At 44.9% G+C, this 24,402-nt stretch overlaps 2 protein-coding genes across 2 annotated transcripts in view; one reads left to right on the top strand and one right to left on the bottom strand.

The window, feature by feature from the left end:
• The window catches only part of LOC132877588 (tripartite motif-containing protein 16-like), a 421,828-nt gene that overhangs the window by 298,216 nt on the left and 99,210 nt on the right, over positions 1-24,402 (top strand). The gene's annotated exons all lie outside the window — the stretch shown is intronic.
• Positions 6,348-15,557, bottom strand: LOC132878304 (E3 ubiquitin/ISG15 ligase TRIM25-like). The gene is made up of 2 exons (XM_060913656.1): positions 14,889-15,557; positions 6,348-6,802 (listed from the first exon to the last, which is right to left on the bottom strand). The coding sequence occupies exons 1-2, from the start codon at positions 15,486-15,488 to the stop codon at positions 6,767-6,769; spliced, it is 636 nt and encodes a 211-aa protein (XP_060769639.1). The 5' UTR covers positions 15,489-15,557; the 3' UTR covers positions 6,348-6,766.

A 24,402-nucleotide genomic window follows, 5' to 3' on the forward strand; every position in this document is an offset into this window, starting at 1 on the left:
CACACTTTTATTCTGGATCACACAATCTCACTGTAGAACCAGGAGACCAGAACCCAAACCCAGCGTATAGAGTCTGAGTGAATGTGGTGTGGACTCTGTGGAGGAGCTTCATCGTGTCAGAGACGCTGTAGAAGGACAGAGTTCCTGCACTGTGATCCACATACACTCCTATTCTGGAGGGGGATGGAACTCTGAGATCAGTCTCAAAGCTCTTGTGATAGAAAGAGAGAGAATGAGAACACAACAGACTCCAGGACTGATTGGAGAATCCAAACAGACACTCTGGACCCGGTCCTTTCCTGCTGATGTCTTTATATGAGACTGATATGAACACATCAGCATCACCGCTCCACTCCACCTCCCAGTAACAGCGTCCACACACACTCTCCTTACACAACACCTGCCGCCAGGAATCAAATCTCTCTGGATGATGAGAGTAACGCTGCTCTCTCTCACTGTATCTCACCGCTCTGTTCTTCTCAGACAGAATGAGTAGATGATGTGCCGTGTTGGGATCCAGAGTCAGATAACAGAAATCTAAAATAAAAGAGAAAAACAAACTGAACAATGTGAACATGAATATCCACGCTGGGGGCGTGGTCACGAAAACTTTTCTCTGGAGAACCCTGTCACTCCCCCCCTCCCCCCCGCTCTGGGCTCAAGAACACAACAAAAGGGCAATAATTAGTGCTGTCAAGCGATTAAAATATTTAATCGCGATTAATGTCGCGACTGTCATAGTTAACTCGCAATTAACCACAATTTAATCGCACGTTTTTGTCACATGAAAAACCATTGTAATTCTCTTATCAGCATAAAAACATGAATGGGCTTGCTTTGTATTGCAAAGCATAACACGTCTTGACACAGCCACTGCAAAGTTAAACCTAAGCCGAACACCGGGGCTGGCAAAAGAACCATGAGTTAAGTGATCTACTGCTTGAGTTAGTCTACAACTCAGAGAGACAGGTTACACAGTGACGGTAGGCTTGACATGCTTGATTATAATATAAAGTACACTATTATATGAACTTTAAGTTGTTCGTTGATAAATATTGCATTGAATCTGATCTTTACTCTTTCAGCTCACTTAACACATTTTGTACTTTTACACTTTCTGCCTGTTGATGCGTCGCGCTGTCCAATCAGAGGCGGCCAAATTTGCATATTACAGGAAGGATTTCTGGGATAGCATTGAGTTTACAGTTCAGAGGGATCTGGCTTCTTTAGACGCCGTCTTCTTAAAACTGAATAAATATTTAAAAAGAGACAAATGTGCCATTCTTTTGAACGGCTCTTTTCAAAGAACAGATCACAAAGATGTGGATCCCATCAAAGAGCCATAAATCCCATCTCTACTAGTGCGCCCTGCCCGCGCTGGTTCCTTTGGGGGGGGAGGACAGAGGACTCTGGCTGTGTGGGGCATTACAGTCTAGCTGCTATCGTTTTTCTAAGCAAAGTCTCTGTTGCAAGTTCCTGGCAGTTTCAAAAGCTTATGAAAAACCTACATCATGTCACAGAGCGTTAATCTCGCGATAAAAAAATTATCGCCGTTAAAATTGAGTCAAGTTAACGCGTTAATAACGCGACATTTTTGACAGCACTAGCAATAATATAACAACCAATCAGAATTCAGATACAACAACCAATCAGAATTCAGATACATCCTGTTGCCAAGTAAAATTGTTACCTGTCAAAGTTCTCGAGCCCTCGTGCTGTTTTACCGTTAGATCAATCACATATCAGCTTAAACTAGCATTCTAAAACTAGTTAAAGATCCCACAGAAGAGAGCGACTCCCCCTGCCAGCCTCATGGAACGCAGTGTTTAAGGCTCCGGATGGGTTTTATTTCCATTTATGAGGGAAAGGAACATACACCCTCCCGACAGTCAGTGCGCTATTCGCTTGGAAAACACATTTGCAAATTGGTAGAATGAGTTCATCATCACATGCAAGATTTGCAGTTAATCAAATGGATTTCATATTATTATTATTATTCATGAATTACTACAGTTCTGAACTTCAAATGTTAAAAGTCTGGCCTTTGGAGAGATGATGGAGACTCTTTTGGTGGAACACAACGGAGCAAAATATTGTGACCCTCTAATGTTGACCTGAAGTTGGCACCACTGGGGGTTGGCATTGGGTTTTTGTCCCCACCAATGTTAATACCAAACCTACGCCCTTGCCTACATGTTATCTCGTTCTAATTGTTGTGACTTTTATCCAAATGACAGCTGGCAATACGTTGTTACTTTGCACTTTTTGTTGATCTGGGTACTAATCTTTGAGAAACTGGATTGGCAGAATGTTGCCTGTGAAGAAAAGAATGTCTTTTTATTCCCCTGTGCCAAGTTAATATTCACTTCAGTGCAATTTTTAAGAGCCATAAATTATTTTAATTTATTGTTTTTGTTGTGAGTGGTTTTGTTTGATTGTTGTTTTATTTAGCTTATTTATTTATATTTATTTATTTTTTACATTCCACTGTTGAATTGAATAAGTTGACTGAATTAAAAGTTTACTGTTCTATGAAAGGGTGTATTTGCATGATCATTATTATTTTAGTAGTCGCATAAAATTGTCTTGAAAAGACGTCAACAATAATATCGTTTATCGCAATAATTTCTGAGACAATATATCGTCCAACAAAATTTCTGATCATGACAGGCCTAGACATGTGTGTGTGTGTGTGTGTGTGTGTGTGTGTGTGTGTTAGATGTACATTTCAGAAACTCTTCTCTGCTCTGTGGTTCTGGTTCTGAAATGATCTGAACTGCTGCAGCTGTGGAGAGAAAAATAGAAACATGAGTTTGTGTAAAAGATGGAAAGAGTTTAAAGTGATCCAGTCAGTTTATTCATTTTAAATCAGTGTTTTAGTTCAAAGTGTCGGGTGAATAAAGTGTCTGCAGAAAAGAAAGCAGGAGCATCGCTAAGAAATAACACATCACTGTGTTTCTCCAGCAGGAACAGCTCCTCTTACCATGTGGAGGGATTTTGTTGAATTCCTCCTCACAGAATTCCTCGAGTCTCTTTTTCAGATCTGAGAGAGAATTCCTCACTCCATCAAATGAGAGATGTTGATGGACAGTGACGCTGGATGTGTGAAATGATGGTCTTTGAATTGGAGGAGAGCGACGTCCAGAAGCTAAAACCTACAGAAAGCAAATGAAATGTAAAACCCACTTGTGATGTCAGACAGGGACATTTATTGTTCCCTTAATGAGAGGTGTTTTAGAGAGTGTGTGAGGAACAGCTGGCTCTGTAGATCAGACAGTGAGTGTTACCTGGAGGAAATGGATGTGATCGTGTGTGTGTGAAAGCTGCTCCAGCTCAGTGACTCTCCTCTGAAGATCAGCAATCTCCTGCTCCAGGAGTCGTTCAGCTCGACTCAGTTCAGCCTTCTCCTGATCTCTGATCAGCTCCGTCACCTCCCAGCGCTTTTTCTCCATGGAGCTGATCAGCTCAGTAAAGATCCTCTCACTGTCCTCCACTGCTGTCTGTGCACTGAGCTGTTAGGACACACACACACACACACACACACACACACACACACACACACACACACAAGATTTAAAGCTCATCTATCATTCCCTCTCTTACTGGGACTGTAAATGACTCGTTGTCCATGTTGTGTGTGTTTCTAGGAGCAGCTCTGTCTCTGCTCACTGCTCACCTTTATAGTGTTCACAGCCTGTTTCAGCTCCTGCACCTTCTTCTGCTTCTCCTGGATTCTCTGCTGGGATTTCATCTGCTCCTCCTTTAACTCACTCTGAGGACAAATAAAATACATTCAGCTTTTTATACAGTACGAGCGAACTGGTTCCATATTAATGTCAGTTCAAAGTACATTCATGTTTCGCTCTGAAGGTTATGTTCTGTGTGTGTGTGTGTGTGTGTGTGTGTGTGTGTGTGTGTGTGTGTGTGTGTGTGTGTGTGTGAGAGAGACAGAGAGATGTTCACTAACTGATCTGGGCTGGGTTTCCCGAAAGCCTCTTTAGGCCAAGAGAGTTTTAAATGACCTCTTAAGATCCATCATCAAGCTAACGTGGTTTTCCCGAACAACATCGTAGCACAAGTCGTCCTTTAGTTTGCTCGGAATTTACGAGAGACCCGGAGCACTCGTTCAAAACAAAGAGCGACTCGCTCGCTGCCGAATCCACAGAATGCGCATGCGGCTCTGAGGGACTCTCACAGTCAGCGGGGGAAACTGGGGTTGAATCTGCTGGTGGTGTTCAATTACTTTTCTTCTACATTGCAAATACATCGAGTTAATTATCAGAGGTGGACAGTAACGAAGTACATTTACTTGAGTTCTGTACTGAAGTACACTTTTTGAGTATCTGTACTTTACTTGAGTATTTTTTTGGAAACTTCTGACTTTAACTTCACTACATTTGAAAGACAAACATCATACTTTTTACTCCACTACATTTCTATCAAGGTCCTCGTTACTCGTTACTATGAAGCAGCTTTGAAAGTGGATGTTTTTTCTTTTCTAAAACGTGATTGGTTTTTCCGCAGGTGACACTGAGACAGTCTATCAGTAATCACTAGGGTCACGTCACGTCCATAGACTGGATAAAATCAAGATCAATGATTTCTCCGCAGCATTATTTAACACGATCAGTTGACGGCAGAATGGAAGGAGGCGGTTCTTCTGGGGAATGCACACACCCACGGTTCTATAGCTAGAACCCATGGTTCAGTTTTCTGAAAGGAATAAAGAGTCGTTTCATTTTAAATGTTTGCTTTGTTTGCCTAAAACGGAGCACATCACAGCCTACAAAAACTCGCCATCCAACCTGCGGAAGCATATTGAGGGATATAAACGTTTTATTCCAAGAGAAAGCTTGCAGTGAAGTTGTCTGTGCTTTAGAGCTCGCGATAACGTTGCAATAGCTACACAGTCTGATTAGTCAAATGACTTTCTGTGGATTTGCCCGCCAAGTTGCCATCGCCTTGTCCACGGCTAATGTTTGCACATAGCTAGTTAACTTGGACACTGTTAGTTATGTCCAATATGATTGCCTTCAGGGACGTGAACTACAAAGACGCTCTTTGTCCTGTTGCTCTTTAGACTCCTTCTTACGAGTGTGTTCAGGAAAAGCACGTACAGAGACAACGTTCGTTCCTTAAGAGAGTCTCTCAACTCTCTCTTTTGGTCTGAAGGGCAACGTTATCAGGAAACCCACCCCGAACCAGATTACAACCATCACTGAAGATAAATTTAACACTCTGTTCACCAGAACACAGACAATTTTAATCAGCTTTTACAGAATCCTTTTGATTGATACACACCAGGGCTTTACATTAGCACCCGCCCACCCGCCAAATGCGCGTAAAATTCGGCTTTGGTGGATAATAACTTTAGTCTCACTAGCCACTTTGCCGGGTGGTTTTTTCTGTGGTATGACAATATATTTTAATTGTTGTTTTCTCTGAAGGCATCTGATATAATAAACGCATTGCAATGTAATATTACGCGCCTACAACTCCCATGAGCACCTGCATAAACATTCTGACACAACATGTTAGAATTGTTTAGAACGTCTCAGATAAAATCAATGATACGGTAACCTGCGGTTAATGAACGAAGCAACAAAGTTGCTGACGACTGACAAGCGCACTATGTGGTGGCATATAGCTGGAGTTTCGAACCCTGCTGCTCAGGGAAAAAGGGGCAGAGATGAGCAGGGCCGGAGCAGCTTTTTAAAATCACCGAGGTCGGTGATGCACAAAGCGCACTGAAAAATGTTCACCATATTTAAATGAGAGGGGTGAATTACACGCCACACAAGAGATCTATTCCTGAAATTACTCTTAATGGTGTTTGAACTGAATATCATCGGTTTTGAAAAAAAAAAAAACATGTATGTGGCAAGAGTAAGAATAATTTAAGCTTGTTTAATGGTTTGATCTGGCCCAAGCAATGAGGACAAAAGATCCCCTAACCATGTAGCCTATGGAACTAAGATACATTAACAATCTGGCATCCATTACACCTACACACACACAAAAAAAAAAAATTCTGGAAAAAAAAAATCAGTATACACCACCATGTTTTAGGCAAAGTTACCCAAGGCAAACATAAGTTGAAACTTTCCACTCTATTGCTTTGGCTTATCGAATGATTTATTTTTAAAATCACAAACAAGGCAGGCTACAACCAGAGGCGATTCTAGAGTCTGTTGTGGCCCCACGCAAAAATTTCCAGGGGGCCCTTCTGACCAGTGTTCATCACCAATATGTTATAAATAATCTGACACCAACGAAAAATGGATGAAACCAAAGTTTTTTAAATTCCAAATATGAAAATACAATGGTAAAGAACAATAAAAACAATAAAAAACAAAATAAATAAGCCCTCTGGCCCCAACTCTCGGGGGGCCCCTGGGCCAGGGGGCCCCAAACAGTTGCCTGCCTTGCCTGTTCACAAGCTGCGCATCTGGCTACAACTGCGCTGCTTTGAAAATGTAAATTGAACAGCCTGATGAAAGTGCACTGATGGTTCCCATGAAAACCCCGTGTCTCCTGCACTGCGTTCCTCCGCCGAGTTGTGCGCTCATTCGCGTTTGTGTTCTTGGTCTCAGAGCCGCGCACACCAAACACACACAGAAGACAGAATCAACATTTAACATAATTATCAATGCACTTTTTACGAAGACGTTTTAATGTTATTCTTTAATTTTTATTCAGTTGAATATTTAACGTACAAATGTATTTTCAGCTCTTAAAAATGACCGAGGTCCAGACCGTGGGTGCCTCATAGCTGGCTCCGGCCATGGAGATGAACAAGACGCTAATAGGAAGATAAGACAGTTCAATGACAAATGGAAGTTCAGGTGAGATTGGCTAGTTCATAGCAAAACCGAAAATACCCTGTACTGCGAAGACTGTAGAAAGTCTGGCAAAGACAGGCACCAGTAATTTTAAACTCGAAACTATCAAGGACCACGAAAAGTCAAATGCACACATTGGTACTATAACATCAAAACAGGCGCAGACGGCTGGTTCACTACAGGACAGCATTGCTTTCAGTCCCTGGCTGTCATGAAGTCAGCTGAGCTGGAGAGGATGGAGCTGCTGTTTAGAAACGTTCATGTGATTGGAAAGAAGTTGATCTCGCCCCAGCTATCAACTTATGGCCTGCTGGAAGCCTCAGGTCACGAAGACCATTTTTCATGAACCATTCAGACTCATCTGATGATGAATGTAATGAGGACATTTAATGTCTCTCTCTACACATGTTCACACACACACTAATAGATAATACATAATATACATAATAATACTTGATAATACACATAATACTTGCATATCAAAACATCAAATGTTTTTCACTGATAAATGTTTTGAATTGGGCTTTTAATATTAGAATCAGTTCAGTTGTACTGAATGTTATTTTTCATATTATATGATATTTCATATTGTAAGGGGCTTGAATTTGAGTTCAATAAACAGAATACTCTGTTTATATTTTTGTCTCAACTGGTTGCATGTTTTCATATAGGGAGCGACCTTAACAGCACTGAGTATTGAGTGCTACTGTAAAGATACATTATACGCTGCCATTCATAATTACATCTCGATCTTACAAACTTTAACGCATCATGGTGAAGAAAAAACTGCAATTTCCTGGCAACAAAATTGTGGCTAGTGAAAAGGCTGAATGGCTAGTGAATCAGGAAAACCACTAGCCACAGTAGCCGGTGAGCAAAAAAGTTAATGTAAAGCCCTGATACACACATTGAAATTAAAGTTCAAATCATATCACTGACTAAAGCACCTGTTTCTAGATGGAAAACTATAATTAAGATGTGTAAAAAGTATGAATACTTTTTAAACCTGTGCACAACATGTGGACTTTGTGTCAATGTATTGGCCATGGCTTGTCTATGTCTTTTGTTTTGTTTGCGTATTGTCCCTGTTTTACTTACACTACATTACCCAGAATGCACCACATTGTTAGTTACATCGGCATGCTAATTGCATGTATCTCCATTGAACTGGTAGTGGCATATATCCGGTGAGTTTTGATCATTAGCGGCACACATTACAAATCATAAACACAGTTACCTTACCGTTTAAATGCAGTTTAATTCAAACATCCTAACGAACAGTAAGATAACTTCTGATTCTGCTCCATTTTCCATTCCGTTGTTGATATTGGTTTCTTCACAACTCACACACTTGCATTCATTAGCACTGATGTCTCCCTGGTCCGTCTGACATGGATTCCCCGTAGGAAGCGCGCGCCTCGGGTGAGCAATGTTTTTAAGTTCCACCTTGGGCTAGGGAAAGTTTACCGGTTGTAGGGGTGAGTGTTGTGTCTTTTGTGATGTTTGTGTCATTTATGTTAACTGTGGGGATGGGAAATGTATGTAGGTATAGTGGTAGATGTTTGTTATGCATTTTAATGGTGAATGGAATGTTGACATTTTTAATCTTCACTGTCAATGTTGATTTGTTTTGGTTTGTACTTTTGTGGTGAATGGATTTATTTAATCATTTACACTGTTTCTCATTGGTGGCTGGGTTTAGGAGGTAAGTTGGCCAATTATAGGATTATTATTTTTCTTATCCTTGTCAATTATTGTATTACTGTGCATTGTATTTCAGCCAATCATAGCACTCCGTATATTGTGGGCTCAGCCAATCAGAGGGTAATTGGTGGGATATTTAAAGGGCTGTATTTTTTTTTGTGGTAGTTAGTTTTGATAGGCTCTGATGGAGGTGAGACCCTTGTAATGCAGAATTGAGAACTGTGAACTGTAAGCACTGTTGTTGCAGCTTGTTGTGAGGTTGCCTTCCAGTTCTATGTGTGTTTATTTAGTTATGCCTATGATGGCTCGTTTGGTTTTATTTTGAAAGTCTTTTGTTTGTATTTTGACTACTTTTCCGTATTGTAAAATAAATCACATTTATTTACTTTTAAAATCTTCGTTCTCATTGAACTCATTTGGTGGTGATGCTTAGTGGAAGTGGGACAGCACCGGTACCCTTTCACATTTTGGTGTCAGAAGTGGGATCCTAATGCTCTTCAGGTGGAGCACAGGAGAAAGCTCACCACCAGTGGGTCATGTATCGGCGCCTAACAAGGCAAACCAGTGCGATGAACGAGCCAATTGACGAGGGTGAAGTTGGAGCTACAGGAGGGGTGAAAGAGGTCATTTTGGCGGGAGAGCCAGAGACTCCAGGCCTGCAAGCCCTCTTCCAGCTCATCCAGAAGTCAGTGGCGGCCCAGGAGAAGGAGTCAATCAAACAGGAGCAGAGGTGGCGCAGGGTGCAGATACAGATGAACCAGCTTCGGGAGGATCTGGAGGAGGGGCGAAGGACTGCCAGTGTTGGAGGTCAGCGGCGAACCGAACAGGGTTACGACCAGAGGGAGGAGGATGAGGAACCTCCATTCCCAGTAGAAGAGCCAGCTGCGCCAGAGGATCAACATGCAGACCAGCTTGCCCCAGCAGCACCGTGCATCCCACCACCAGCACCAGCACCAGCAGCAACACCAGTAGCCTGGACGCGAGCAGCTGTTCCAAAGTTGGAAGAAGGTGACGACATCGAACAGTATCTCACCACTTTTGAGAGGCTTGCCGTGGCCTACAGGTGGCCACAAACAGACTGGGCCGTGTACCTGATCCCGTACCTGACGGGCCGGGCACGCGCGGCTTATGTAGCAATGGACGGTGATGAGGCGATGGACTACAGCAAAGTCAAAGAGGCCATACTCATGAAATACGACATCAATGAGGAGATCTACAGGGAGAGGTTCCGTGAGCCAGACATCTGCCCAGGGGAGACGCCCAGGGAGCTCTATCATCGGCTGAAGGACCTCTACAAGAAGTGGATCAAGCCAGCAGGGAAGACTGTGGAAGACGTTGGGGAAATCATCATTTTGGAGCAGTATCTGCGTTCCTTGGCCCCAGATGTGCGGGTGTGGGTGAAGGAGCACAGACCGACAACAGGCCAGCAAGCTGCAGAGTGGGTGGAGGCGTTCCTGTCGGCCAGACGTGGACCCAAGACCTTCAGGCTCCAGAGGGCCAACCGACCAGTGGCTGGAGGTAAACCTGGGGGGTTGGGTAGTGGAGTTGGTCCTGGTACATCTGGGCAGGGTAGGCCTACAGACACCACCACACACCCTAGTACACACTCGGCACAGCGTAGGATATATACAACACCTACCACACCCGGTAAACCACCTACGACATCCACCAATACACCTGCTAGAGTCCCTTTTGTGTGCCATTTTTGTAGTCAGGCAGGACACATAGCCAGAAATTGCCCCGTTCGAGTAGCCAAGGGGACAGGTATGTGTGGGCTACCTAGGCCGGGGGGGGAGCAGGGAGATTGTTTGGGGAAAGTACAGACCGCCCCTGTTGTTGTTAATGGCCATTCTACTGTAGCATTGCTGGATACTGGTAGCACCCAAACCCTTGTACAGCCCCATCTAGTGGAGGCCCATGAAGCCTTGGGGGAAAGGAAACTGCGGGTGTGCTGTGTAAATGGGGATGAGCATACTTATCCGGTTGCAGATGTATGTGTGGAGGTTGGAGGTCAGGCCTATAGGCTAGCTGCTGGGGTAGTGAAGGGGTTAAGCCATCCTGTGGTGTTGGGCCAGGATGTGCTGATACTACCTGAACTGGTGCAGGCCTCAAAGTCAGTTAGCATGGTGGTGACCAGAGCCCAAGTGAAGGGGGGTGCAGTGGAAACCCCTGGGCAGGCTGTGAACAAAAGCCTCCTAGACCTCATGCCATACAGCAACACAGAGATTGACCCCCCAAAGCAGCCCAAAGTTCTAAAAACCCGCAGGCAGAGGAGGAGAGAGAAGATGTTGGGCACAGTGCAAAACATGCCACTAGAGGGGGCGGGTCAAGAGTTACCGGGGGCTGGATTTTGGGAGTTACCCAGTGATTTTGCTATTTTGCAGAAGGGTGATGTTTCTTTGAAGGATGTTTTTAAGAAAGTGGTTGAAATTGATGGAGTCAAAACTGGTGTAGCCAAAGAGTTAACTGGGGAGTACTATTTTGTGAGGGAGGGCCTGCTCTATTACCAACCAGAAGGGGGCAGAGTAGAGCAGCTTGTGGTGCCAAAGACTTTGAGAGCGAAAGTGCTAGCATTGAGCCATGACATTCCATGGGCAGGACATCTAGGTAGTGTGAAGACCCTGGAGAGGATAGCCGCACGTTTCCACTGGCCAGGGTTGTACGTAGATGTCCAGCAGTATTGTAGGAGTTGCCCCACATGCCAGCTAGCCAGCAGCAACAAGGTCAAACCCTCACCACTTATGTCACTACCCATTATAGGCATTCCATTTCACCGCATAGCAGTCGACATTGTAGGACCACTAGAACGCACACAGTCTGGTCACAGATTCATACTGGTAGTATGTGATTACGCAACGCGATACCCTGAGGCATTCCCATTGCGCAAAGTCACGGCAGGCGCCATTGCACGTACATTACTACAGTTGTTTTCACGTGTAGGCCTACCACAGGAAGTGCTTACAGACCAAGGCACAAACTTTTTGGCAAAAACACTCAGACAAATGTACAGTCTGTTAGGCATTAAGGGTATTAGGACCACTCCCTACCACCCCCAGACCGATGGGTTGGTGGAGAGGTATAACCGTACGCTGAAAAGTATGCTGCGGAAGTTTGTGGCGGCAAATGCAAAGGATTGGGACCAGTGGCTGCCCTATCTTCTATTTGCCTATCGGGAGGTGCCCCAAGCATCCACTGGATTTTCCCCCTTTGAACTTTTGTATGGCCGCCAGGTGAGGGGGCCGTTGGACCTCCTGAGAGAGGCCTGGGAAAATCCTCGACCAGAAGGGGGCCGCAGCGTCATCAGCTATGTCCTACACATGCGGGACAAGATGGAGGAGCTGGCAGACCTGGTCAAGGACAACATGCAGCGTGCCCAGCAGACGCAGGCCAAGTGGTACGACCAGAGAGCCAGGCAGCAGACTCTGCAGCCAGGCCAGAAGGTTCTCCTGCTCCTGCCAACCTCAGAGAACAAGCTCTTGGCCAAGTGGCAGGGGCCTTACCGTGTGTGTCGTCAGCTGGGTCCAGTGAATTATGAAATTGAGATGCCTGAGCGACGAAAGACAAAGCAGACGTTCCACGTCAACTTGTTGAAGGAGTGGCACGAACGGGACCTGCCACTCAGCCATCAGCTGCTGGTGCGAGCGGTGGCGGAGGAAGATGATCCATCCGGGCAGTTCTTCCCGTCCAGGGCGGCCTCGGCAGAGCTGGACTACAGCCACCTTACATCACGGCAGCAGCAGGAGTTGCGGGCAGTTATTCCAGAGGGCCTGTTTCAGGACTGGCCGGGCCGGACGTCTCTGGTGGAGCACGATGTCCCGCTGAGGGACTCCATGCCAGTGAGGCAGCGGATGTACCGCGTTCCTGAGCGCCTGCGGCCGGTTCTCCAGGAGGAGTTGGCCATGATGCAGCGCCTGGGGGTCATCGAGCGGTCAAGCAGCAGTTGGAGTAGTCCGGTTGTCCTGGTCCCTAAAAAGGATGGGACCCTCCGCTTCTGTGTCGACTTTCGTCAGGTGAATGCGCAGTCACAGTTTGATGCCTACCCCATGCCGAGGCTGGAGGACCTCATTGAGCGGCTGGGGAAGGCTCGGTACATCACCACGGTGGATTTATGTAAGGGTTACTGGCAGGTGCCAATGGCTGAAGGAGCTAAGCCATACACTGCCTTTAGAACCCCTCAGGGACTGTTCCAATTTACGGTAATGCCCTTTGGTCTCCAAGGGGCACCGGCCACTTTCCAGAGGCTAATGGACCAGGTCCTGGAGGGCACGGGGGCCTTTGCAGCAGCCTATCTGGATGATATTGTCATCTATAGTGCCACCTGGGAGCAGCACTTGGAACACTTGCGGGAGGTGCTGCATCGGTTGCACCAGGCGGGCCTCACCATCCAGCCCAAGAAGTGTGCTCTTGCCCAGCAGGAGGTGCACTATCTGGGGCACGTTTTGGGCAGTGGGGTGATTCGTCCGCAGAAGGATAAAGTGGACGCCATCCGTGACTGCACCACACCGCAGACCAAGAAGGATGTACGCTCGTTCCTGGGTCTGGCGGGATGGTACCGGCGATTCATCCCCAACTTCGCTGCTCGAGCTGCACCTCTCACGGACCTGACTAGGAAGTCGGGATCGAACTTTGTGCCATGGGAGGAGAGGCACGAGCGGGCGTTCATGGATTTGAAAGGGGCACTGCTCTGCGAACCTGTCCTGCAGAGTCCGGACTTTAATAAGCACTTTACAGTGCAGACTGATGCCTCTGGGGTAGGGCTTGGGGCAGTCCTGCTTCAGGGGGAGGCAGAGGATCAGAGACCTGTGGCTTATATAAGCCGAAAGCTTTTTCCACGTGAGACCCGGTATTCGGTGGTGGAGTTGGAGTGCCTGGCGGTCAAGTGGGCGTTGGACACATTCAAATACTATTTGCTGGGCAGGGAGTTCACTCTGGAAACTGACCACAGGGCTCTGCAGTGGTTGGGGAAGATGAAGGACTCCAATGCACGGGTGACCAGGTGGTTTTTGGCTTTGCAACCATTTAGGTTTGAGGTGAAGTACAGGGCCGGCAAGTTAAACCCTGTTGCGGACTTTCTGTCTCGTCACCCTGGTGCCGAGCCATCAGAGGGGGAAGGAAATGTAAAAAGTATGAATACTTTTTAAACCTGTGCACAACATGTGGACTTTGTGTCAATGTTTTGGCCATGGCTTGTCTATGTCTTTTGTTTTGTTTGCGTATTGTCCCTGTTTTACTTACACTACATTACCCAGAATGCACCACATTGTTAGTTACATCGGCATGCTAATTGCATGTATCTCCATTGAACTGGTAGTGGCATATATCCGGTGAGTTTTGATCATTAGCGGCACACATTACAAATCATAAACACAGTTACCTTACCGTTTAAATGCAGTTTAATTCAAACATCCTAACGAACAGTAAGATAACTTCTGATTCTGCTCCATTTTCCATTCCGTTGTTGATATTGGTTTCTTCACAACTCACACACTTGCATTCATTAGCACTGATGTCTCCCTGGTCCGTCTGACATGGATTCCCCGTAGGAAGCGCGCGCCTTGGGTGAGCAATGTTTTTAAGTTCCACCTTGGGCTAGGGAAAGTTTACCGGTTGTAGGGGTGAGTGTTGTGTCTTTTGTGATGTTTGTGTCATTTATGTTAACTGTGGGGATGGGAAATGTATGTAGGTATAGTGGTAGATGTTTGTTATGCATTTTAATGGTGAATGGAATGTTGACATTTTTAATCTTCACTGTCAATGTTGATTTGTTTTGGTTTGTACTTTTGTGGTGAATGGATTTATTTAATCATTTACACTGTTTCTCATTGGTGGCTGGGTTTAGGAGGTAAGTTGGCCAATTATAGGATTATTATTTTTCTTATCCTTGTCAATTATTGTATTACTGTGCATTGTATTTCAGCCAATCATAGCACTCCGTATATTGTGGGCTCAGCCAATCAGAGGGTAATTGGTGGGATATTTAAAGGGCTGTATTTTTTTTTGTGGTAGTTAGTTTTGATAGGCTCTGATGGAGGTGAGACCCTTGTAATGCAGAATTGAGAACTGTGAACTGTAAGCACTGTTGTTGCAGCTTGTTGTGAGGTTGCCTTCCAGTTCTATGTGTGTTTATTTAGTTATGCCTATGATGGCTCGTTTGGTTTTATTTTGAAAGTCTTTTGTTTGTATTTTGACTACTTTTCCGTATTGTAAAATAAATCACATTTATTTACTTTTAAAATCTTCGTTCTCGTTGAACTCATTTGGTGGTGATGCTTAGTGGAAGTGGGACAGCACCGGTACCCTTTCACAAGATGATTTAATTCTGGAAAGATTTCTAGTTCTCACCTGTTTCTCAGCTCTTTCTGCTGTGGCTGTGACGGTGTTGTGACCTTTGTGATGATCCATCATACACAAATAACAGATGCAGGCTTGATCAGTACGACAGTAGATCTCAATCAGCTTGTTATGTTCAGAGCAGATCTTCTCTTGGAGTTTTCCTGAGGCTTCAATTAATGTGTGCTTTTTCAAAACAGGAACTTCAAGATGAGGTTTCAGATGAGTTTCACAATAAGAAGCCAAACAAATCAGACAGGAATTGACGGCTTTGTGTTTTCTCCCGGTGCAGAAATCACACTCCACATCTCCAGGTCCAGCGTAACAGTGAGCAGGAGAAGCAGCTTGGACTTCAGTCTTCTTCAGTTTCTCCACCACTTCATCCAGCATGTTGTTTCTGCGTAGAACAGGCCTTGTCGTGAAAGTGTCTCTGCACTGAGGACAGCTGTAGACGCCCTTCTGATCCTCCTGATCCCAGCAGCCATTAATACACACCTTACAGAAACTGTGACCACAGGAGATAGCCACCGGATCCTTCAGGAGATCCAGACACACTGGACACATGAACTGGTCCACAGAAAGCTGATCTACTGAAATACTGGCCTCGGCCATTTTCCTGAACTCACAACGAGAGAGAGAGAGAGAGAGATCAGTTTTGTTTTCTCTGAAATGACAAGTTACTTCCTGGTTCTGTGTGTGAAAGAGCAATAGAGGAAGAGGAGGAGCACAAACACAGAGAGATCATGAACGCTCCTCTATTAACCATTTCATGTCCCTTCAGTGCAGGAATATAAGCCATGTAGCCGCATTGATTAGGAATAATTTCATGAAATACTCATGAAATTAATCAATCTACCTAAGATGGATGAATTTATAAAGTTCTTTCTCTCTCTCCTTTTGAATTTTAATCTGATTTCTATGTTTTAGACCGGTCTGTAAACGATTATCTTTAACGTTAAGTGGTTATTGAACTGCACCTATTTAATCCTATTATTACAACAGGTTACTCTTTTGTTCCCTCTAGGAGCAATTCACCAATATCACAGTTCTAAGCACAACCAAATGAACCTTATTTGTACCCAAAATCATAACAGAGGAATGAAGTAAACTTGTTAACGAATGAAAAACATCATATACTTCAGAAAAAGTGATAATGGGCGGAGACTTTAACATAGCCCCTGATTCATGGTTAGATCGAATACCTCACAGGAATCCACAACCTGTTTACAGCCACATTATACTGAATTTGTGAACAACAACAAATGTAATTGATTTTTGGAGGTCGTCAAACCCAACTTGTATTCAATATACATGGTTTAATGCTGCAGGAAAGGGTCAGTGTTCGAGACTAGATTACTGGCTTATCTCTTGTGAGCTGTATAATGATATTTTAGATTGTGAAATTTCAGCCTCTCCGCTCACAGACCATTGTACGATTAGTCTAAACCTATTCACGTCTAAGCAACATAAGATCCTTCCTAATATCTGGAAATTTAATCACAACTTATTACAGAACGGTGAATTTTGTGATCAGGTGAAGTCTCTTATTTTGGAGGTTGAAGAGTTAGACATGTCTGATAGGAGTAAATGGGAAGGATTTAAGTTCAGGGATTAAAGCAAAAAAAATCCTGAGCCTGAACTTTTTAGACTCATGCAAGCGACTCTATTCACCATATGGCCGGTCGGTTGGAAGAGTTGGCACACAATAATAGGCCTATATATATATATATATATATATATATATATATATGTTTTATGTGGTTGCAGGGGTCGTAATATGCGACATGAACACATTCACAGGGTCAGAAAGATTGCATGAATGATTGCAGACTAAGGGCCTCTGCATGCTCTTGCGACAAGGCTTTCGCAGATAGCTTTTCGCAGACAGTTGTAATTTACCGTTGAGCGGGGAGTAATAGGCATGCGCGATGTTATTCACCGCCACAACGCAAGGGGGCGCGAAGTCGCGAAATCGCTAGGAGTAGTTGGTGGGTGTGGTTAGTGGAGTGTTTATCCTCCGGTTACTGATAATGACTAGAACTGGAGTCGTATAGATGTATGTACTTCCTCACTTCCTCGATCAACCGCTCTTCATGCTGCTCCATCCTCGCTCGTGTTTTTAAAAATGGCGGTCGTGAAAACAAACCAAACCGGGAAAGTAGGGAAGCGGAAGTGCGTGTACAGTGGATGTAGAGTGGACCAATCAGAGCCCTCTTGTCTGCGACGCTGTCTGCGAGGCTTCTGCGGTGGTCACAATTTTTCGGAGGTGCGCGCAGAGCGTCTGCGAAGGTGGGGGGGCTACGCAGACACCATCTGCGACGCCGTCTGCGAGGACTGGGTTGTCAGCATAAATTGGCCTTAAGGGTGCTTTTCCACTACCAACGCGGCTGAGTTGGGCTGAGTTGAGCTGAGTGGGGCTGTTGGAGTTGCATTTCGACTACAACCGCGCTGAACCGTGCTGGCTGGAAGTGGGTGGACACATTGGGTGGAGTTAGCGAAAGTGGGTGGACATCACGTGATGTCGTTCGGTGGCGCAAACAGTGACATCAGTGACCTTTTACGCGGTAGTCTCACGACCCGGATAGTAAACAATAAACATGGAGGACATGGAGTCGTTAGTGTTGCTGGTCTTGGTGCTGTGGCTTGTTGTCACCGACAACGCCAACAGATACTGGCAAGAGCGTATAGATGAGGCGAGGCGCATAATGTCGTAATTCTTCTTCTTCCGGGTTTATGGTGTTTACAGATCCCAGCGTGCTTGCGGGGCGTGTGTGGGCATGTGAGGACACTCCTCCTCACCAATCAGTGCACAGGGGAGTGTCTCCTCATGCCTCTAGCCCCACTCGGCTCGGTTGGGCTCGCTTCAGCCCCACTCCAAAACCGTGCGAGTTTTGGGGGCTGAGTAGGGCTGAAGCGAGCTGAGTCGTGCTGCTCTGAGGTAGTCGAAACGCGAGCCGTGTTGGGCTGAAGTGAGCTGAAGCGAGCTGAAGTGAGCTGAAAAAGGGTAGTGGACAAGGGCCATAAGTTTGACTTTTGAAAATGCAATACCAAAAACGGCGAGTAGATGGCTAAAGTGCACCTCACCAAAATATGCTACATGTAGCATTTAGGATTTCTTTTGATATCAAGTTTTGCTGCTAGCTTTGTCCTTAACAGGATACAAATTGACCTACAATCACAAGGTGAACTGTTACAAGGGTATGTGAAATTCAGTCTAGCATTGGAAAAATAAAATCTTTGTAACCATTTAATTTAGGGTACATTAAAAGGACAGTGGTTTACTTTTTAAACAGTTTTAATAATTCAAATAATTCAACAATTTCGACATTTCAATAACTTTTAACTTTGTTCACCATGGTAAGCGCGTCGTGTGTGGGACAGCGCGAACAGCTGCTCTGTGAGCAGGGTCTGACTCGTGTCTAGGAAGAACCTTTTTGCTGCTGGATGCATATATGAGCTTCTTGGAGCACAGCGTGCAGAAGCAAGCGCCTGGCTCCCTCAACTTCCTACACCAACTGCTAAATGGCTTGCCATCTCGTCCAATCTCCTCCAGCCATGCCCAGCGCCATTTATTCTTCAGACCTTTATCTATGGCGAGGGTATTTTCCCCTGGCTTCATATACTGCATCGTCCCCACTCCATGAAATGCCGCTCTCTCTACTCTGAAGTTGCTCGAGGCACGTTGTGTTAAGACCCGCCCCATTTTACTTCTGATTGGCTAATACTGTTAGTTTCAGAACCGGAGAGTTGTGCTTCTTTCCTATCATTGGCAGAGAACGAACACACTTGAAAGCCATGGGGTTATCGCATGGGGTTATCGAACGTTTTTTTCCTCCTAATAATATATATATATATATTGCCCGCAGTCAAGCGCTGCACGCCGGAAATCCGGCAGGGGGCCGTAATACTTTAATCCGTGTATTCTCCTATGGAACCATGCTCTTCTATAGTGGTAACAACAAACAAATTTAGTCCTCTGAAGTAAGGAACATTCTCTCAGTTTTTTCTTTTGTTGATGGACAAAAATATCACCCTCTTCAGTAGTGCAAGCCTTTTATGCCTCTATATGAGCTTGGTTTAAGAAGAGTCCTCACAGGAAGGGGATACAGGAAGCAGACTGCATATGTGCAGCATGTGCATGTGATATGCCACAGGACAAAGATTTGCCTCCTCCGTGTCTGTTTCACTGCCTCCGTGGTGTTGGCTGAAATGTCTCAAGAGCTCATCAGCGTCTCTACAAGCATAGCAGACCAGAGCAGATGCCACTGTGGCTCCTAAAGCATTTTGGGTCTCTTCTAAAACTTCTAGAACTATGAATTAGATTTAATTATAGATGCACAGATCAAGTAAGGAATAAAACAGAATCAGGTGTACTGTTATAAGAAAATAATCAACAATATGGTGGTGTAATGCAGCCAGACACAAAGCAGAGTTACTGCTAGCATCCCAGAGTTGATTATTTTCCAATAAAAGCACATCCCAAAGAGTTTTATTCCTCTTAGACCATAGCAACTTGCTAATGATTACCATTTTAATGTATTTATAGAATCATAATTTTTATCCAGATGCTGTTATTTAACAGTTATAAGACATGAGCTACTTCCGGTAAAATTGGGCGCTCTGATTGGTTCCCTGGCAGGCAGAATTTTCCCGTAATGCCCGAGGGCAATTATGGACTCTCTTTCCAGGGCGCTGTTTTTCAATGTTGAAAAAAAAAAGACAAAAAAAGATTAATTGCAAATCAAAATGGAATCAAAAATGGCTGAAAGGCAAACAAGAGTCACAGAGTTATTCAAGAAAAGAGCAACGAAGAGCATTCAGAAACTGCTAACTGCTAACAGAAATTCAGTTTTGAAACTGCTAGCTGTTTATTCTGCATGTGTGACTGAACTATGTTACAAATATGACATGACTGAAAGCAGCGTCACGCCTTATAATGACCATCTATTTTAATCTTATAAATAAAAAAGCCATATAATAAACTCCTTATTAACCTTGCTTGCTCGGCCTTTACAGGAAAAGATGACCTCGGTCTTTTTGGATGGATCTCGCCTATGGCTCAGTCCGTACTGTCAAGACCTCGGTCTGATATTTTCCCTTAAAAACCTCACACTCAGTTAATAAGTAGTTATTATTCACCAAAGGTGAAGTGAATATTGGTGAATAATAACCAAGACGAAGTCAAGATTATTGTTCATCTATATTTCACTGAGCCTGAGGCAGATAATTCATCTCATCTCATTATCTCTAGCCGCTTTATCCTTCTACAGGGTCGCAGGCAAGCTGGAGCCTATCCCAGCTGACTACGGGCGAAAGGCGGGGTACACCCTGGACAAGTCGCCAGGTCATCACAGGGCTGACACATAGACACAGACAACCATTCACACTCACATTCACACCTACGCTCAATTTAGAGTCACCAGTTAACCTAACCTGCATGTCTTTGGACTGTGGGGGAAACCGGAGCACCCGGAGGAAACCCACGCGGACACGGGGAGAACATGCAAACTCCGCACAGAAAGGCCCTCGCCGGCCCCGGGGCTCGAACCCAGGACCTTCTTGCTGTGAGGCGACAGCGCCAACCACTACACCACCGTGCCGCCCAGGCAGATAATTGTTTCAGTATAAATACACAGGTGATTGTTTTAAAAGAAATCATATTAAAAATAAATAATTTATTTCTAACTTCAAAAGCAGCATACAAATGCAATGCGCGCAGGCTTGTGTCATTTATCTACAGTGTCTTGCAAAAGTATTCATCCCCCTGTTGGTAACTCGCCAGCGCCCCCTATAACGATCCCACAATTTCCTTGCGCGCTCCACCCGGATGTGACGTAAAGTGGAACTGCTTTAACTGTATCGAGAGCGCCTCGATTCGCTCTCTCATGTTCTGACTACTGGAGTGGTCGGACGGACTGTAGGCACGCAAGCTACAGTGTTGAGACTAACCGCTATTGTCTGAGAACAGCCTGTTCAAATTAGTTTCGGCCGAACTTTTGAACGACCCGCTAAGTTTCAGCGATATAGTGGTTTTGATTCTAAACCTTTGCAAAGTTTAACTACAGTTAAGTAGTTTTCCACGCTAAGAGGCATTTGCGGACAGCTTCGCTCCTCTCAGCCTTTTTCTCGTCGACGCATCACCGGAGGTTTCTCCTGAAGCACTGTGGGCCAGCTAGGCCTTCATCTCCCTGCTTCGTTAGCCGCGGTTGGACGCAACGCGCCGCTAACCTCCTCTCCTCGGACTGCGACCCTCAGCGCGGACATCGGAGAAAGAACTTCCATCGCATTGAGTAGGCACTTGGGCAAATTTTTAATTTGTAGCTTATTCAGATGGTTGTTAGGGTCATGTTTAAGCTTTGAGCTATTTAGCATACCCGCTCAGACACGGAAGGTGTTTGTTTGTTTTTATTGTTTGTTTGTTTGTTTTTATTGTTTGTTTTGGTTCTGTTTTTTTTTCCTTGAACTTGTTAGACAGGGTATCTTGCATGATATCTTTCCTTAACTCCATTGCTAGCTTCTCTATCTGATTAGCAGCGCAGCGACAAGTTTGTTATTTTAAGCTCCGAGGCTAGACCGCTACAAGGCCTAGTTCTCTCCATCCAACACATATACACACTCTCTCACACTCTTTCTCTCTCTCTCTCGCGTTGAGTTCTTTGCCTAGATAGTCTGTTGGAAATTGTTGTTAAGTGCAGTGTTTGGATCCAGCTGTAGCGTGGTCAGATTCTCCTTAGCAACTTATTGCTAGCTACCTCAGGGTGATACGCTAGCTGGTAGGCTTGTGTTCTCGACTAGGCCTGCAGGCGCCATTTTTCCGACGCCATTTTGATACCTTCCTCATTGAGTTACCTGTGATACGACACCTAGGCACTGACCGCCATTTTGTTTAAGCATTGCCAGAGTGGCTAGCATTAGCATCTGCCCACAGATACCTACACAAAGCACACATTAGCCACAGAGCTAATCCTTTGTTCTATTTAGCTAACATTCCTTTGTTTTAGCTAACATTCCTTTGTTTTAGCTAACGACAAGCTAGGTCACACACACACACACGCATCGGCTTGCCCTAGCCTCACACACACGCACACACAAGGGATTCTTTTCTTTTTTTTTTCCTTCTATCTCTTTCTCTCTCTCTTTCCCTCAAATTTATAGTCCAGGTGTAATTGTTCCATTGTTTTGTCTTGTTATTACCTTTGCTGACATTGAATGTATTTTGAGTTTATTATTATTAGTGAGTAGTAGACAAATAAAAGCTAATAAAATTGAATTGCATTTTACTTGTTCCTGTTGTTTATTCACAAGGTCAACTATTTAGAACTCCTTTTTCCTTCAGAATTTAGCTTTTGTATACAACTGGGTTTCCCATCTAATACAGAGCTACCATTAATCTTGAATGTAACCATTCACGGTGAGTGTTAAGATTAATAATTTAAGATTTTATGAGACTGATCTTTATTTATAAATTGATTAATTTAATTATCAATTATTACATAATTTATAATTTAATTAATCCCAATTCAACCTACATTAAAGTGGTGCCCCGTGTGAGGAATAGTTTAATGACCTTGTGAATCTCTCAACAATAACTTGTAAACTGCTGTATACCCAAAATCAACTGCCAAGGTATAACACAGATGACTTTAATGGTGAATCATTAACAGTGTGTTAATCACAGAACTGAAATTCAGCTGCCAACCACAGTTAGCTGATAAACTGGTTTAATTGATTAGTACATTAGAGTAATATCTAATCCAAGTACTTAATTAATATTATTAATAATAATAATCATTATTGTTAACTAATTATTAATTGAGCTAATTAATACAAGTGAAACATTAGTGAAAACAAAGTAGCTAAGAAACCACATCAATTATTTAGCAACTTGGATTAAATTAAATTCTAACCTAATCAACACCTAGTATTAATTTCCTTTAAGTTAATTAATACATTTCGAACAAAATGTCGCGTTCCCCATCAAGGGAGTCAGAAGGGCCCCTCCTCTCTCTCTTCGACGTTGTAGGCGATTTAGGCCAAGTCCTGGAGGATAGGAGAAATTACTTCTGTGATCTGGACCAAAAGGCTCGCTTTGATGAAATACACATAGCCGTTAGGGAACTTAAGGAGCGTACTATGACTCTTCCAGAAGGGCTACCCAAATTGTTCATGATCTACTATAAGGAAATGGAACATGTGTGTATGACCCTCGAACAAGAGAAAAGAACACTAAAACGACAACTGGCCGAAGCTCAAAGGAGAGCAGAAAGCGCGGAGAGTAGCCTCGTGGGCCTGAGAGCCACACAAGATGAACTAAAGCGCGAAATAGAATACCTCAGAGAAGAAGTGACGCAAGCACGTCGCTCAGATGAGGGATCGGCCAAACCCTCCCAAGAACAGAGTTCCGCTCTGGAGGAGGAAGAACCTGAGCTTAGAACGGTAGATCAGACACCGCACTCAAGCTCAACTCGCGTGAAAGTCGCGCGATCGCCACCTCGTGGCGCTGGGAGTTTTTACTTTACTCCCCACTACACCCCCTCGCGCGTCAATATCGCTGCAGCCTCTAGCCCGCAGAAAACGCCGCGCTACGTACCCTCAGACTCCTCTGACGGAGAGGCCGCCTACAAGCCGAAACGCAGACATAGGCGATATGAGAGCAGCTCAAATAGCGAAGACAGCGAGGACCCCTACGGGTCAAAATCAAAACGCCTCGTCGCAGAACGCAAAACTAGGATCCGCCAAATCGACGTCCTTGCAAAAGACATAGAGCGTTTTGAGCCGGAAAATCATAGACACCGAAGCGTTAATGATTATTTCCGGGAAATCGAGCGTAGCCTCCTGGACCTGCCAGAGGCTACATCGCATGAAAAGGCCAGACTAGTCTGGAAAACTTTAGGTAGTGGCGTACGAGCATTCGTTGAGACCTTACCGCAGTCAGTCCTCGACAACTACAAGAAGATACGCAAGTACTTGAAAGAGGAATACTCGTTGTACGAGGACGAGACTGCTGCGACGATGGGTGCCATTCTGATCAGACAGAAACGAAGCGAACACCCTCGCGAGTACTACCGTCGGCTCCGTGCAGCGTACTTTCAGGGCAGAAGCGAGCCCGGGCTAGAGGAAGATCGCAACTTCAAGTCCCTCTTCCTCCATAACCTTCACCCGTGCATCCGTAACCAAGTAACACTCGCGTGTCGCCAGCGCCCCCATACTATGAGAGAAATGCGTCGCACCGCACAACTAACGTGGGAGACGTTCGTCCGACCCACAGACCGCCACGAGGACGATCCCAGAGTCCTCAGCCTATATGAGCAGGAAGATCAGTCCTTAGGCCTAGAAGGGGGTGAAGCCCCAAACCGCGGGCCCCCTTGGGCGAACCCAAACCCCGGCCACCAGACGTCGAGTCAACCCAAAGGTAACTGGAAAGTTCGACAAGCTGGAGCCAAGGGGGAACAGGGCCCCAACGCCAAAGGGCAAGGTAACCGCAAACCTGGCAGTCACGGCCCTAAATCTCAGAATAGCGGACAGT

Source organism: Neoarius graeffei, chromosome 2 (assembly GCF_027579695.1).
Source record: "Neoarius graeffei isolate fNeoGra1 chromosome 2, fNeoGra1.pri, whole genome shotgun sequence".
Classification (NCBI taxonomy): domain Eukaryota; kingdom Metazoa; phylum Chordata; class Actinopteri; order Siluriformes; family Ariidae; genus Neoarius; species Neoarius graeffei.

What these genes read in the sequence shown, in the direction of transcription:
- LOC132878304 (XM_060913656.1), bottom strand. Translation starts at nt 15,488, where the DNA reads ATGGCCGAGGCCAGTATTTCAGTAGATCAGCTTTCTGTGGACCAGTTC. An exon ending in CAGAAAGAGCTGAGAAACAG is followed by an intron (nt 6,803 to 14,888) that starts GTGAGAACTAGA and finishes TCTTCCTATTAG; the next exon opens with CGTCTTGTTCATCTCCATGG.